The sequence below is a fragment of the Schistosoma mansoni genome, chromosome 6, assembly GCF_000237925.1.
Source record: "Schistosoma mansoni strain Puerto Rico chromosome 6, complete genome".
Classification (NCBI taxonomy): Eukaryota; Metazoa; Platyhelminthes; class Trematoda; order Strigeidida; family Schistosomatidae; genus Schistosoma; species Schistosoma mansoni.
In genome coordinates, this window is record NC_031500.1 from 8,989,951 (window position 1) to 9,007,025 (window position 17,075).

General features: G+C 35.5%; 1 protein-coding gene across 1 annotated transcript; it reads right to left on the bottom strand.

Annotated features, from left to right (window-relative positions):
* Positions 1 to 75: 75 nt before the first annotated feature.
* On the bottom strand, positions 76 to 16,136 carry Smp_179350 (hypothetical protein; the record flags this gene model as incomplete). The annotated part of the gene is made up of 9 exons (XM_018798186.1): positions 76 to 1,166; positions 1,242 to 1,362; positions 4,083 to 4,874; positions 7,165 to 8,144; positions 8,304 to 8,456; positions 9,843 to 10,417; positions 13,428 to 13,920; positions 14,903 to 15,037; positions 15,134 to 16,136. 9 exons carry the CDS (start codon positions 16,134 to 16,136, stop codon positions 304 to 306), a joined length of 5,115 nt encoding a protein of 1,704 aa, XP_018653153.1. The 3' UTR covers positions 76 to 303.
* Positions 16,137 to 17,075: the final 939 nt, after the last annotated feature.

The following is a 17,075-nucleotide window of genomic DNA, read 5'->3' on the forward strand; positions in this document are numbered from 1 at the left end:
AAATTTGAGCAGGTAGATGACAGTCAAGCTATCACTAAATTACATACTATCCACATTTCCATTCATGCATAAGGTTGATGAGAAGGATCCGATAACAAAGACAGACAACAGAGAGAGAGAGAGAGCCTCAACAAATTGCACATAGTATCCATCCAACACTATATTACTATTTCAATAAAAATTCTTTATAAAAAGAAGAAAATAGCGCATCATCTGTTTAAAAACAACATAACAATGTGTGAACTACAAATAGCTGAATTTACATACAAATGCCGGTCGCTTTTCTTTCTTCTCACTTACAAATCAACCAACTTTTTTACGAGTTCCACGACCAATCAGGCGTATAGAACGACACAATGTTTTTTTAACTGACGTAGTACGATCAATTTTATTTGAACTACTACTACTCCATCGATTAGCGATACGTATGCCAGTTGCAGTAGAAGGTAATTTATGCAACATTTGGTTTTCTTGAGCCATAATGTCGCCAGATAATTCGCCTAATGCCATTGTACGTGCAAAATCAATTTGTGTATAGTTGACGCAATTTTCATCAGATGGTGAGCAACTGGATAGTTCTATCATGTCTGAAACAGCCACACCACCACCACCTTCTACTGACGAAATACCAGATGATGTCATAGAACGGCATGAAAAGGTATCACCAAATGAAGTTGATGAAACAGGTACTAAAGAAGATCCAGTTGAATGTGATGATGACGATGATGATGTAACTCCACCAAGAGCACTACTACTACTATTCGATGAGTTAGGTGAATTGCCGAAATCGCAAATTAAACTCTTATTATTATGGTTATGATTAGAATCACCTACAGAACATGGACCAGATAATTGAACTGTACCATCGGTGGTTGTAGTTAATGATGTAAAACGACCATTGGATGCAGCGATAACATGAATATAATTCAGTAGAATTGATGGATGGTCTGTTGTAGTCACTGATGATAAACTGTGACTGTGTCTACGACGTGATGAAGAAATTGAGCCAGTTAATAAGTTGTCATCATCACCACGACCACCATATGAGTCGGTATCAATTGAATTTTTTGTTTTCAATTTGTTTAGTTTACTATTATTATAAGAATGGTTATTATTAGAAGCGCCAATAGTTTCGTAACTTTCAATAGTATCCGATGTTAGAGTGGCTGCATCACTCGTACAATCACCACTACTACTACTACCGGTACTAGTACTACTACTGTTACATGTTGTAAATTGACCAGTACGATTATCGTTATGATGTTGAATTATGTTCAGTGTTAATTCTGCAGGTGGAATAGTGGAACTTGCTGGACTAGGTCTTAAATCGACCATGGCATAATTCCGACTAGGATCACGAACCTGAAGTGAATAGAAAAAGAACGAGAGAAAAGGGATGTAGAAGAGATGAATATGGTGATGAATGGAATAGAATGCTAGCAGTCAAGTGTGATTTTTTCAAAGTGGTTAGAAAAATTTCTTCTATAAAATGATATGCAGGCACATAAACAAATCTGGATTGGTCTGATACCAATTAAGTATAGACAGTGACATTTCAACGTAAGTTCGATGCTTAAATCAAATACTCATCAACCGCCACCTAACTCTACAGGCGATGTTTGGCGTAGGAGTGAGCTAGAAGAATACTAGGGATAGCCGAACAGAAAAAGTGGCACCACTTAATGAAGTCATTGACAATCTAACTGAGTAGTTTTAATAGATGTAGATTACTTGGTTGGGGTTCACGTGATTATCGTAATTGATGGTTAGAAACTTTGAATCACATGGCTAAAAATCGTTTACAATAGCGCAGATACATCCATACTTTATCATACCCCAAATTATGGGCTTCTGGATTTCTCATGCATTTTTTTGTTTCGTTCCACTAATTTATATTTTTTTTTCGAATCGTATCATCCATACCTAGTCCTTTTCATTACCGCTGATACTGTTATTACCTCTACTACGCTGGGATTCACCCTAACTATCTTATCTCTCTGGGATAATGGGATGTGGCAACTTGAATTGATGTACATGCGTACCAAGTTCGAAGTTGCGACTGACTGACTGACTTAACCACACATGAAATAAAACAAAGTTTAGAAGTGAATAATACGGAAATTCGTATATTGCAAGTGAAAAGAATAAGTCATCAACGAGGAACATAGAACCTGCAATTAATATGTATCTGTCCAAGAGTTGTTACACCAAACTACTATTAACAGTGATAGTATTGTGAAGGATATCTCAGACGGAAGTCGATTTATTGATTAAAGCAAAATTACACGATGGCTTAGTAAATATGAAAATTATACATTAAATACATCATTAGCACATCTTGGCGTTGTTCTTTATACACTACATTATTAGTTTAATTCTGTTGTTATTTCGATTGCTCTCAGATCTCCTTCTTGTTCTCTTTATTGCAATCTTCTGCTGCCAGGCGTTTCACTTTCTGTTGGTGCTACATACTACTTATATGTCAGCATTAGTTGCATTGGTCACTTAAAAAATGGTGTGAGTACTAACCGGGAAGTCTGGATCTATCGAAATAGCTCAGATTAACATCGAATGAATTCATGGACTGATATCACGTTTTGGTTAACATACAACTCAACAGAATCAAACACTGATCATCAAGGTAGGTAGGTAGTGGTATATATATATATATATATATATATATAGAGAGAGAGAGAGAGAGGTCACACAACAAATCATTTAATCTGGTGTAAGCTGGGATACTGCCCAGTTGCCCAGACCAAAGCAGGTGATTTTTTTTTAAGGGGGCTACCCTCCAAACCCTTGATGCACACGTCCAACCCACAAGGCAGTGGAGCAACGTTATAAGATGCGATCCCGTGGTAGCGAGTGACCAAGAATAGGTTTACAAGCTATCTGTTACCTCTGAATCCTGGAGCGCATGTGAACCTTTGATTCGGAATCCGAGTTTTCCAATTTCCCTGGGTGGACGCTCTGTACCCACCAACTCAGTTTAAGTGCCAGACATTTGCTTTTAGTCCTTTCAATATCGTAATCAATCCCTCCGCAAGCAGGCAATGAGCAGGACTTCCTTGGGAGAGTCAAATTACACTTGGCCATGTGACAGCATTTCTAAAGGAAGAGCGAGTTCTCCTCACTGTCGGCCGTAGCGGACTGTTTCGGGTTAATAGCGATAACACATTAAATATATGCCATTAGAACAGTACGTGCAGTCATCATATAGCTAACTTTATTGTCAAGATGTTTGGAGTTATCATCTTACGTTTCATCTAGACAAACAATATTCTTCCATAAAATGACTCGTAATACCGAAGTATATTATACACCATATGTCATTGGGAAGTGAAATGTCCTATTTTAAAATCAAATAGTGGAAATACAAATGTTACTTATTTAACATTAATGGTGGTCTAAAATTGACTGATTCATGATTTCAGTGAAACCCAATAATCTCCACATTCCTATACTTACAATTATCATGTGCTCACTAGTGATTAGCTTCGATAAGAAATTCCCAGAGTTCCAGTGAGACGCCGCGACCACTGGAGTACAAGTGTCGGATGGCACTGCATCTCCTCACGATGCTCCACTGCCTTATGGATCAGACCTTTAGGTCAAAGGCTCCGGGTGTGCCCCCCTAAGAAAACTACCTGCCTCGGATTGAGCACCCAGGCAGTATCACAGCCCTCACACAAATCAAATAAGATTTGTGTGGCGCATATATATAGATGGTGCTCCCTTGTACCAATATTTATGTGTTCAAATAAATAAATAAGTAAAGTGAAGTAGTTACAAATTGAAGACAACGGATATCATAGATTGACTGAAGTTAGACAATAACGTCGTCAAATGCCGGTTCAGAGGTTTACAGGTCGAGCGTTAGCGTGCGAGACTGAAAGTCCTTAGTTCGACTCCCACTTGGGGGGGTCGTGGGTGCACACCGCTGGAGAGTGCTATACTAATACGAAACAGGTTTACAATCGTGGTCTAACATTGATCGGCTCATAAATTCAATGGAACATTTCACAACGTTCGCTCTTATTAAAAATACGTAAATATGTTAAAATCAAGCAACATATTACCTCATCAGGTAGGTTTGAATAATCAGAGTTAGTGGGTAAATTTGCTGCTTCTTGTGCTCTCGCCACTACTGCTACTGGACAATATTGAGGAATTGTTGCTGTTGTAGTAGGGATCAAATTAATTACTGAAGTAGGGTCCAGAGAGTGAGATTTCTCTGATATATCCATAATTTTTGAATTATGATCAATTACAACACCTGATGGCATCTGTGACTCGCCAGTTAATGAACTATTACTACTACTACTACTATTACCAGTACAGTCAGCCACAGAGGGAGGAATACCACTACCACTATGACGAATATGATTTTTGGATAATAAACTGAAGTCAGTTTTACTTTGTTGTTTATTTCTAACTGATTGATATTTACTGGTAGTATTGGACGGCATTATATTAGCATACAATCGAGGCTCAATTGTCGTTGTTGCCGTCGTCGTCACATCAGTAGAATGTTGTCGTTGACATGATGTGGATGACCTAGAAAACATTGACGAAGGTGTAGGAGTAGTAGTAGAATGATGATTAGACCAGAACATTGGTAAGTTAACATAATTGGCTGTTGTAGATTGATTGAGATGGTGATGTTGATAACCATTATCTTCATTGATAGTTACATGTAGAGATTGCGATGATAATAATGACTCAGATGGTAGGCTTCCAGATATTGATGTTATAACTGAGGACAGAAGTGATGGAATCGATTTTAAATCATAAGTCAACATACTACCAACACCATCATTACTCAGAGGACGGACATTTTCTCGTAATTCAATCAAATTATTATAGACAGGCTAATAAAGAAAAAAAGAGATACATATTGTATAAGTAATAAGCTTCAGTGCAAACAATTCTTTCAACTTTTAGAAGAATTGAATCATATAGTTTCGAAAATATATTTTGTGTGAAAAAGACAAACAGTGCTGGAGAAAATGAATCTATGATTTAAAGCAATCATTTGTATTAAATTGTAGATTATATCGTGTTGATGAAGACAGACTACCTGGTTACAATTTACGCGATAATAGATGACATGGTACAGAATCTATTACATTGATGTAAATGTATTCATTCTTTGTTTTTCTCTAGATCTCAAGTTTTTAAATTATCTTCTGGTTACTTTCCCTAATAATTTTGACTATTGTTATATATAGAAATTAACTTTTTGCTATTCCGCTCACAACTTGAACACTCGAACACTTGTACTCTCCCAGTCTCAATCTTTTCTACCATATACATTCATATTGCTACTACTTATATTAGTACTAGTAATTGCTTTGTGCTGTGGTGTGCATTGAAGTGTGAATTGATGAACACATTATATCACATTCTATGTGGTTTACAACTAACTGATACAAAATATTGATGAGAAAGCTGAATTGTATTAACGATATAACAATATTCATTGTTAATCCTAAAGGTCAAAGTTACTGTAAATAGTTAATAAACATTGGTTGATAAGTGTCAGTTATTTCTTCACATGCACGTACAAACATACATGAGTATAAAACAATGAAACAATGCATGTTCGAGAACTTTACTACCAATATCTATAGAGTTGCTTAAATAATATCAATTAGTCTTAATTATGCAGTCAGTGTTAATTTACTGAGTACTGATATCTTTTAGTATATTCTGACAGTTTCACTGGAATATTGAATTTAGCGCGTACAAATTCAAATATTACATTTATCTATTTAAAATGCTATTAACAAGTTAGTTGGTCATAAAAAGTGGAATCTGTCATACATATATATGGACCAGTCCAGGCAGCCAGATTCCAGTACCGGCACATGGAGATAAAATTGTGAAGATACAACGTAAAAGTATTAATAGTGGCAGTGGTGATAGAAAGGAACGAACTATATGTTCTGAAATCTGAATGTTTTGTCACATTTCATATGGTTCCATGAATAGTGACAGACAATCAAGACTCATGAACTACAAACACGAGAAAATCAGACTGGCTTCAGACCCGGCCGTGGCTGCATCGACCACATATTCACTATTCGTCAGGTTTTGGAACACAGGCATGCTTATCGGCATCCAACAATGATAGTTTTTCTTGACTTAAAAGCAGCATTTGACTCTGTAGACTGAGAGGCTCTGTGGCAGTGTCTGTCATTGAAATGTGTACCTCAGAAGTACATAAACCTTGTGAAGGCTCTTTACTCGAACACTACCAGTCGAGTGAGAGCTTATGGCGAACTGTCATCCGATTTTACAACATCAAGTGGTGTCCGGCAAGGTTGTCCACTATCCCCATTTTTGTTTGACTTCATTATAGACCTGTTGCTGGAAATAACACTCTCTTCGACTGAATTTTCAGGAATTGATCTTCTACCAGGAGGTTCACTTATCGACTTAGAATACGCAGATGACTTAGTCCTGTTTGGTGAACATGCTGATAAAATGCAGAATCTTCTGTTAGCACTGAGTAACAATGCCAGGATATTTGGAATGCGTTTTTCCCACTCTAAATGTAAATTGTTACTCCAGGACTGGCCTGCATCAACACCTAAACTAAGAATAGGGAGTGACACACAGTGTATGTGCGGCACAATTTGGTATGCAAGAAATCACGACTAGCTGTTGCGTAAGCATTACATCATCGTCAGTGATATCACCCCATGGGTGTAAAGTATCAAATGAGCCGTTCACGCGACTAACATACCCAGCGGTTGGAGACATTGGGTTTAATGTATCAGAATCCGTCATAATACCGTAGATCAATTCACTGTTATTTTCCACTAAATAATGAGTTTCATAAATATATTACACTATCCTATACCACAAATTCATTGTTTCTTCTCGAATCACAATGTCTATGCCGAGCAAATGTTTTCTATTACCACTAATATTGTTTTTACTTTGACGTTTTCATCTCGTTATGCTGTTTCACGTGATGTGGAAACTCTAACTGATGCATGAATAGGCTAGGTTTTAGGTTTTACACAACTTACTGACCCACCAAATCATAATTAAAAATAAAAATAATTCCTTTTTGTAGAAATAATTAAGAACTGCACCGTTTTGCCCCTCTGTAAAAAAATAAAATGTGAATGAATTAGGTATGGGACTTACATATTCAACAGGTATTTGTTGTTCAACATTACAGCTGGAAAGTGTAGATTTATCATTAAGTTGTTCATCGGACTTTCTGGATCGTCTGTTAACATTATTCTTATTATTATTGTTACTGCTAGAGATATTTGTGGTCATGATACGAGAGAAATGATCGATTTCTGATTGATGGGAAAATTTTCGAGTTAATACGTTATTTGCTTTATCACTACTGATAGTAGTATTTATCTTAAAATGATGATGGTTATCTTGCATAGCGGAATTTCGATGATCAGAATGATGTAAAAAGTATAAGCGATTATTGACTTTTTGATTGATACTGTTGCCATTAGCAATAATATCTTGATTAGTAGTATCCACTTTTGATGAATTAACACAAATGAGGTGATTATTAATATTATTCCAAGTATTTTTATGATCAATTGATTGTTGACGAAGAATTCTTGTAGTTGGTAAAGTATTTGCTCGTATTGTAGGGGAGATAATTGAAGGAGATAGTGATTTAGCATTACTACTAAAAGAACGATCAAACAATTTAGATAGATATGATTGTCTATTGTTACTATTACTAGTACTACTGTTACAAGACAGTTGATTTATGGAATAATTAGATTCATTGATATTGCTATCGATTGTGCTGTTTCCGTAAAGTGCTTTAGACCAAGTAATATCACTGCTTTTCGTTGTTGTTAGTCCTCCTGAAGAGGAGGCAGATGATGAAAGGGATTGTGTCTGTTTATCAGAATATAATGATGATTGTAACATGTCAGAATCATCATTACTACCATGCTGCATATCATGTATACATGTAACATTCTCGCCAACAATATCATTAACGTTTTTTCTCTGTTGAGAAGATTCAATTTGACCAGGCATATTATTATTATTACTAATAACATTATGGTGAGAATTCATGCGTAACAAATGCAAGCGTAATTCATTTAAAAATTCAACATCACAATAGTTAGATAACGAACCAACTAAAGATTTCTCAACAGTATTATTACAACGGAATAATGGATGGTATTTCAAGTCAATCGATGGTATTGGTGGTGATGATGATGGCGATGATAATAATACTGAGCTGCCGACAGTCATCATCTCTGAATGACATAATTTTTGTGCATCTGACAACATACTATCATTATTATTATTATTTCTTTCTTTCATATTTCGTGACAAGGATGAAGATGAAATTAATGATTCATATTGTTGAGAATTATTGGATGATTCCGAAGTGTCTTTGTTTAACGACAATAATTTACGTCCTTCTAATAATTCATGATTATAATCTACAGAGAATGATGATGATAATGAATGGATCAAATTAATTTTAGATAAACATGGTTCAGAACATGATGAGGAATTCAATGATATTAAAGATGGACATCTATTACTAATCGGTGCATAATAGTAATAATTATTATTTGGAGAAAAACTGTATGATTGATTGGTTAGAGTTGATGAAGAGATAGTTGTATTTGATGGTGGTAATGAATGGGAAATTTTGTTTTTAGGAAGCTGATAAAAAGAAAAATGTTGATAACAATAATTATAGTAATAATAACGATACTACTACTACTACTACTACTACTACTACTAATAATAATAATAATAATAATAATAATAATAATAATAGTTTTCTCATGGGATTTAAGTGAACTTTAGTTAACCTAGGTAGACTATGTAGCTACTAATGACGCGTTCAAAATAGGGATGATATGAATATAAGTGGGGAGAAGCAAATAATCAACCTAGATAAAAATATGTGTTAGCTCAATTTGTCACATTATATTAGTATGACAAAGTGGAATTAACAAGAAGAATAGTAAAGGAGTTAAAAAGGTATAATAAGAAAGTAGGTATGAACGACTACTGGAATTAAAAATAGAAAAATAAAGAGTGCATCTGGATTGATTTTGAACCATGTCTTCCAACTACTGATCACAGTTTTTTACGCGAACCCTAACCAGATAGTTTGCATCTATCTATACGGTAAAGTCCAATAGTCAGTGACTTCATAGACTGAAGACATCTTGGTTTGTTGGTCACTAATAGGTTTCTCTCACCCTACTCCTACACCAGCTATGATTGGACGTCAAGTTAGATGATGGTTTAGCATGAGTAAAACATGTCCCAACCACTTCAGTCGAGGAAGATTCGTTACTTCATTAATCGATTTATCACCTATGCTTATCATTCTGTCCAACCTTAGCATTAGTAATCCTGTGGCTCTAACGTATTAAAATAATGTTCCGAAAATATCTATGATCCAGTACTAGAAACCGACGAATAAACTCTGTTTTAAAGACTACGTTCCACAGCCATAGACTTATAGAGAGCGGACTGTTATGCAGTATACTCGTCCTTTGATTGACAAACGGATCTCTAGCCTAAGTCAAAAGTAGTGTAAGTTGGTAAAGGCCGAAAAGTTACTTGAATAGAGATACTGTTTGTGTCGAACAACTTTAACACATAAAGCAAAATATGAAATCGAAGACAGATCGCCGATTTGTCAAGTCAAATAAAAATGTGCAATGACTACCAACAAAAATCGGAATATATAAATATATATATATATATATATATATATATATATATATAAAACAAAAAGAAACTTGAACTCACTGTGTGGGAGCTTGTTACATCTATGATTGAAGAGGTAATATCATTATTACCATCATTACTGTCTTTGTCAAAGTTTAGATTTGTAACTTTTGATTCTTTGTTCTTTATATAATGCTCAAAACTTTTTCTACAATGATATTTTGATTTTTCTGTTGTTAAACGTACCAAGGATAGTGGTCGAGGTAAAGCGATAGAATTTAAAAGGTGAGGCAGTAGAGTTGATACATTTGAATGCTTTTGATTAACAGGTGTCGATTTTAAAAGCTTTTTAGACTGAAAAACACTGTCTCTTCTGCTAGTATTTAATCGTGAAATATGTTGTTGACCATCATCACTACTAAAGTTCCAGTGCAAACTTTGAACACCATGGCGTGGGCAAATAAAGATTCGATACGAAAGATCAAGAATTCTATCAAAACGATTTTCATGTGTTTCATCAGTATCAGCATCATTACCAGTACAATTCCAGAACGGTATATTAGTACATAAAATGTGTTTAGATTTCACTTCATCCCATAGTTGTGTGTCGAAATCTATATCGTTTAAAAGTTTTGATCTATCCACTGACGTTTTGCTACATTCCAGATTATCATGACTTTGAGAATGTTGTTTACGATGAAACAATCTGTAATTTATTTGGCAGAAAAATAAAGAACAATAATGGTAGATGAACAACAAAGAAAAATTGTATATGCTTTTATTTTTATCATAACTGAAAAATTATCAATCGGTTTCTTATTTTATAAACAGACTACAGAATTCTATTGGTGTTATAGTAATGTAATACATTTTTCAGTTGTATTCGTCAAAGATTGATCTCAAGGTATGATTGGAAATTGTGAAGCATAGGACAGTATGAGGCTATACAAATGTGTGCGATTAGTTCAATAGTGACTTATTAATATGCTGTGCGAATCAGATAGAGATTGGCGAAATGAGAAATAATAATGTGTACATATTGTTGGTCAGGATTTGACTAGAATTGGCTAGAACCATGTCATGACCACCTCTCCGCTTTCTCCAACAAATCCCTGCGTCAGCAAATAATGCACGACGAGGAATCCTCTCGGACGACATTTGTAGAACATGTCCAAGCCACCGAAGTCAATGTTTCAAGATAATGTCTCTGCGCCCGAATACACGATGCCGAACATCTGCATTACTAAAATGGTGTTGCCACTGGATGTCAGCAATCCTTCGGAGACAACGATGATCAAAAACAGAGTCGTCTGCATCTTCAACTGAGAGAGGCCAGGTTTTACAAGCATAGAACAAGACTGCTCTCACCGACACGTTGTAGATTCAACCTTTTACAGCCAGACTAACATGACAAAGGCGCCGAAGGTGGCCCTGATTGGCATAAGCCACTCTGGCTTCTACTATACGTGAATTGATCTCATCACTCACGCCACTACTAGCACTTATGCAGTTACCTAGATACACAAACTTTTCGACTACTTCAATCTGCTCACCACCCAGAGTGAGTACAGGATTAGAATCCTGCCAGTCTTGTAGAAGTGGTTTGCACTTCGAAGGTGCAAAGCACATACCATATCTATGGACACTGACTGCCAGCTGATTAAGTGCGGATTGCATGGCAACACACTGCCTCCAGGGAAGGATATCACACCAGACTCGGATGAGTTGAGAGAGCTTCTAGCAGTTACCAGATGCAGCTGCTTCTTGCAACCCATTGGCACGCTTCGATCACCAGGCTTCTCGGTCCTTACGCAAGCTTTGCTCAATTTTATTACGTAACAGCACTCGTTTGTGATCAAACTCACGGTCACCCGGAGTAGACCGACGGGTCTCGGTGGGTTGTAAGGAGCCTGAAGAAACCCAGTACTTATAAGCGGGACGTTTTGCAAGCTGCAAGCGACTTTACTCTCCATTTTCATATAGTCATGCAATTACAACCAATGCTCCTTTATAATTTTCGGTGGGATGGTAGCTAGCCTAGAACCTAGCTCGGTTCGACACTTACTTGCAACAGAAGTTGCAACCGATTTGCATTACACTAGTCTACATAGATTAATAAGATTCATCGATAAGAATCCGATAATGTTTCTCCACCCTGAGTATAAGGGCAGCTAAGTGATTAGAGAGTTCAGTTTATAGCCATCCAGTTCCAGGTTAGAATACCACTCTGCCTATTTCGGTTCGGGAAACCTTGGAGTATCGTCAGCCCTCACACCTGAAGTGCAACTAATACATGACTGCCTAATGAATGAACCAATTTATTATATCTCATATGTACTATTTCGTTCATAGCCTAGCATCCTAAGCTCTGACTAATGGTACGATTCTACTGACAAGATAAAGTTTGAGTTGAGGCTGAGACAAATAATAAAGCCTATTTTTTAGGATAGAGTTTTCACGTGCTCGCTTGCACAATAGCCAAAGTAGAACAAAAAACACTGCAGGCAAATACACCTCTATTGTAAAGTTCAATTTCTAACTCCAACTAGCTTGATAAGTAAACATTGATTCGCAGACCGCAAACTAACATAAGGAATAACAATTTATGTACAACTACACCATAAATGAAAGAGAACTAGATAATAGTTTTATAATCAATTAACAATAAATTGAAGAATGTAAAACAGAGAATAACAGTTTGGGCATTATGAAAAAGCTTACAAGTAGACAAAAACAAACATACGATAGTTCAAGTATTAATTAATTATACAACAACAAAACATAAATAATAAATTTCGGTAGAACAGATCTGAAAGTTTAACTTTGCTCACTATTTGCCTCGTTATAGGAACAAAAATTTTTTAAGAAAAAGATAACCACTATTATTACAGTCTATAACTAATCATAAACTGTAATGGGACAAACAGAACTAAGTAAATAGACAAGTTGATTTGTACGATATGCTACCAAGTAACACAATGTTTAAAGATCGACAACTGATTAACCAGTCGATACAGAGTAGGTACAGGTATTTATTAAACAGTTGTCTATGAAAGATAATCCAAATCCATCGGCCAAACACTATCAGCAAGAAACTGTTGTGGCAGAAAAAAAATCAGCTTTCAGTCGAAAAGGAAATTAAGAAAAAAAGCTGGTGATGGAAAGGATCGAATTTACGGAAATCATCACACTGCATCACAAGGCAAGTCCTGACTAGGGATTCTCGAGGCAAAAGGAAAAGTGGTACTGGGAATAGGATGCCAACATCAAAAGAATGAACAGCATTCAGAAACACCTAGAAAGGAGAGCCCGGGAGATAGTTGGTTGGAGGATTCTGAACAGGAACCTATGCTCCACGGGAGGTAATAGGCGTAAGTAACAATTTGAGAGAAGACAAAGATTGCATTTACTTGTATCATTCCAAACGATTCCGAGTCATGTCACCTGAATTATCCGACCATTAGTTACGATAATTCAGAGGACTCTGCAACCAGGTAGGTTTCTTCTAACCTACATCTCTTACATTAGCTATCATAGCGTGTCGAAATAAGCGGCGCTTATGTAATACTTATCTCACAACCACTTCACTTGATGAGAAAGATTTACCGATAGATTAAGTTCAGCTTAAGATTACTTATCAACAGTGAATCCTTGAAACATAAGAAAAAACTAAGCATGTATAAAACGATTGGTGAAAATAACAACAACAAAATTACCTGTGGATTTTTTGAAAACGTCCTCCACAAAAAGATTTACATAGCGGGGACTGAACAGAGATATGCGGATTGGTACTATATGATTGCAAAGTTCTATAAAGCTTTGAATCGTGATCAGTAGCACCAATGGTCTTCTCAATCGAACTGTTATCATTTATAGATTTTGAACGAGGAACAATACAACTGTCTAATGAACGCATAGTTCTCAATGTTAAAGATGGACGAAAATTAAAAATTTGAAGATCATTATTTGATAAATCGATGAACTGAATGTTAGAATTCGCAGAAAATGATCTTCGAAGTAATGATATACAATTACAAACTCGATATTGCTGTAATCGATGTCGGTAAATACACTGACTAGGTTCAATTGATGACAAATAGAAATGAGGATAAATAAATGGTGTATTGGTAAACTGATTAAGTTCACATGGATAAGGCGATGATTCTTTACATGTATGCAATTCAACAGAATCAGATGGAATTGCACCAGCTAGAAAAAATAACCAAAAGCGAGAAAAAAGTATAAAAAGAATGTTCTTTTTAACATGATATAATGTATACTGTTAACAACGTTATTTTCTTAAAGTCTGCGAGTCATAAGTAACATTGAGGCTGCCTGAGAAATACCGCGTGTTGGGTTAAATATGTCACATCCTATATTGGTAAATAGAGATGAAATTGTTAAGATAAATGTCAGAGTTAATGGAATTTGTGAAAGTAATAGTACCAGTAGAAAAGATTATGTATACACAATATGATTCGAGAATTGAAAATGACCTCAAGGATTAAAGTGTAGGATAATTTTGAAACTCAACATTAAGGAGAGATGAAGAGGGAATGGATCTGTGCCATTCTGACCAATCCTAAACTATGTCGTCCAACGTCTGCAATCATTGGTTAAGACGTTAATTTCCAGGGACTGACAATCAGATAGTTTGTACTTGCCAACACACTTCAGTCCAACAGTTAACAATTTTAAGTAGCGGGTTGTGGAGACTATGGAATCTCATTGAAATCATGTACCGACTAATGTTAGACCACCATTTAAAACCTGGAAGCACCGGGACGACCGTTTTATCCTCTCATATGGGACTAATCAAGATTACACATACACGACCATGCACATGGGAATTGAACCCACAGACTTCGACCTCGCACGCGGACGCTTAAACCCTAGGCCCCTAAGTCGGCATCCAACGGTGTTAATATCTAATTTCTATCAGTCCTAGGTTTAATTTTCGCATGAGGGATTGAGGATACGCACGCTGAGGTGTCTCATACTAGGACGAAACCTCAGATCGGCGCTTTCAGGTTTTCGATGATGGTTTAACTTAGGTCACTTCATAATTTCAATGCAAGTTAGCATTTTTTGACTTATATCAAATCTTGGCTTGATACAACCTGAAATTGTCGAAAGTTAAACCTTAATGAAAAAAGATTAACAAGATCATATTTTTAAAGTGTAAACTTACTCATAACACAGAGATTATCAGATTCCTTTGATGTATCGGCAACGCCAACTATAGTTGAATCCATTTTTGATGACTGAATTATTAATTTATGTTGACAATTACTATTATCACGTAAATCCCAGTAGTCTTCATCTGCTGTAAATATTTCATGATTAGAAGAGTTTCGGATACTTGTAACACAAGTTGTAGTAGTAGTAGTAGTGGTATTAGTAATATTTTTATCAGTATCACAAATGTTCTTATTATTATCAACTTGATCTAAAGTAGATTCCACTGAAGACGAGGTAGTAGTAGTAGAACAATTTAAATCTGAAGTGGATGTATTCAGTGAATTATAGGTTTGACAAGATGAAATAAAATTCAATAAACTATTATGATATTGTTGTGAGTATTGTCTTTGTTTAGATAATAATGATTCAGGGTGAAGTTGTGTACGATTATATTCACTGGAAGATGATAATGAACTATGCATAAAATTATGATTGATATCAGAATTAGTTCCAATAGATGGAATAGGAACTGATGGAAGAACTGCAGTTGTAGAACATCCACTTGATGATTGATTACCACTAGAATTAGGACCATCGAAAATAAAGCGATGATGATGAGTATGTCGATGATGACGAGTTGAAGATGTAGAGGAAAAACGGAATGAAGGGACTGTTGATGGTAGTGATTGTTTACAGTTGCCAGTTTTAACAGCACCACAAGCAGTACTAGTACTAGTCGTATTAGAAGCGCCAGTAAAAATTGTACTAACTGGTGTTAACCCAGAGATTCGTGTAGGATAACCACTTCCACTGCAGTGTTGTTGTTGATGGTGATGATAGTAAGGTGGCTTTTTAGAAATAATTAGACCAGCTGCAACTTTAGCTACTTGTATATTATCATCAAGAAAATAATTCGTTTCAGACATATTTCTAATTATATCACGACCAATCATTAATGAGGAAGAAGACGATGAAGATGATACATTCACATCATCAATTAAACGAGACGATGAAGATATTGGGAATGTATTACTATTATTATTAGTCCCAGTATTCCATAATGGTGAACATGAACATATAGATGAGGTAAGAGGATTATTATTATTATTACTGTTAGACATAGATGACTGATCGGGATTAGATACTGTACTGAAATCGCCAGCATTATGCGACGTTTTATCTAATGAATTCAAAATTTCAATTGGACTATTGTTACCTAAAAAATAATTTTCAAAAATAAACATGGACAGAATAAAAACTAACAGTTTTGAGGTGTAGATCATTCATAGAAAACAGCTTGAATTAGCTTAACCTACATCACACCTAGCGAACAGGTTGCTGGATAATGTATTGACTGTTTTAAGGTGGAGATCAATACATTAAGATATGGCAGGTACAATTCAGCGAACGAGTTACAATCCATCTATAATATGAAAGATTCTGAGGTTGTATAGGTACAATAAATAAATACGAAATGTACCAAAAATTTTTATCTAGAAAAAAAGGTTTGTACGTTGGTTAATAGCGACCGTGGCCTAATTAAGATAAATCACATGATGCTTATACATATACATATAACAACATATATACTGCCCATCGACTGTTAGTTTTATCCGTTTCCATTATATGTGTGTGTTCTACTTAGCAAAAAGAACTGTTAGAGTATAAAGTAGGCAGCTGAGGTCATCCATAGTGTTTTTTATGCCTAATAACCAAGCCCTTTCAGCCATTTTCTTGACCATGTAGTTAATTGGTGCTGTGTATATTGGAGGGTAAGTTTCACTACAAAAATCACCACTGTTCACCTAGAATGTTGGCTATACTACATTGGACATAATAATAGCATCCAGTTGTGGATAGCTCAAAATGAAATCTCTAATGAAAATCGCACTTTAATGTGGTTAATTATTTATAAAATGAACGAAGAAAGGATTGAAACCGCTGGATACAATACACTTATCGAATATTAAAAACGGTAAGGACAAACTAAGAAGAAAAATTAATTAAATTCAGTAAGGGCCTCATACAATTTAAATCAATTTGTTATTACAAAGTAGAAAATCAAAGAGACTGTGACGGAACTGTCGACTATTCGCCTTCTTGGAAATTTATAAAATTGCACAGCAATGCTTTTTTTTAAAAAACAAACCAACTACAACAATCTTTTCAATGACTGACACTAT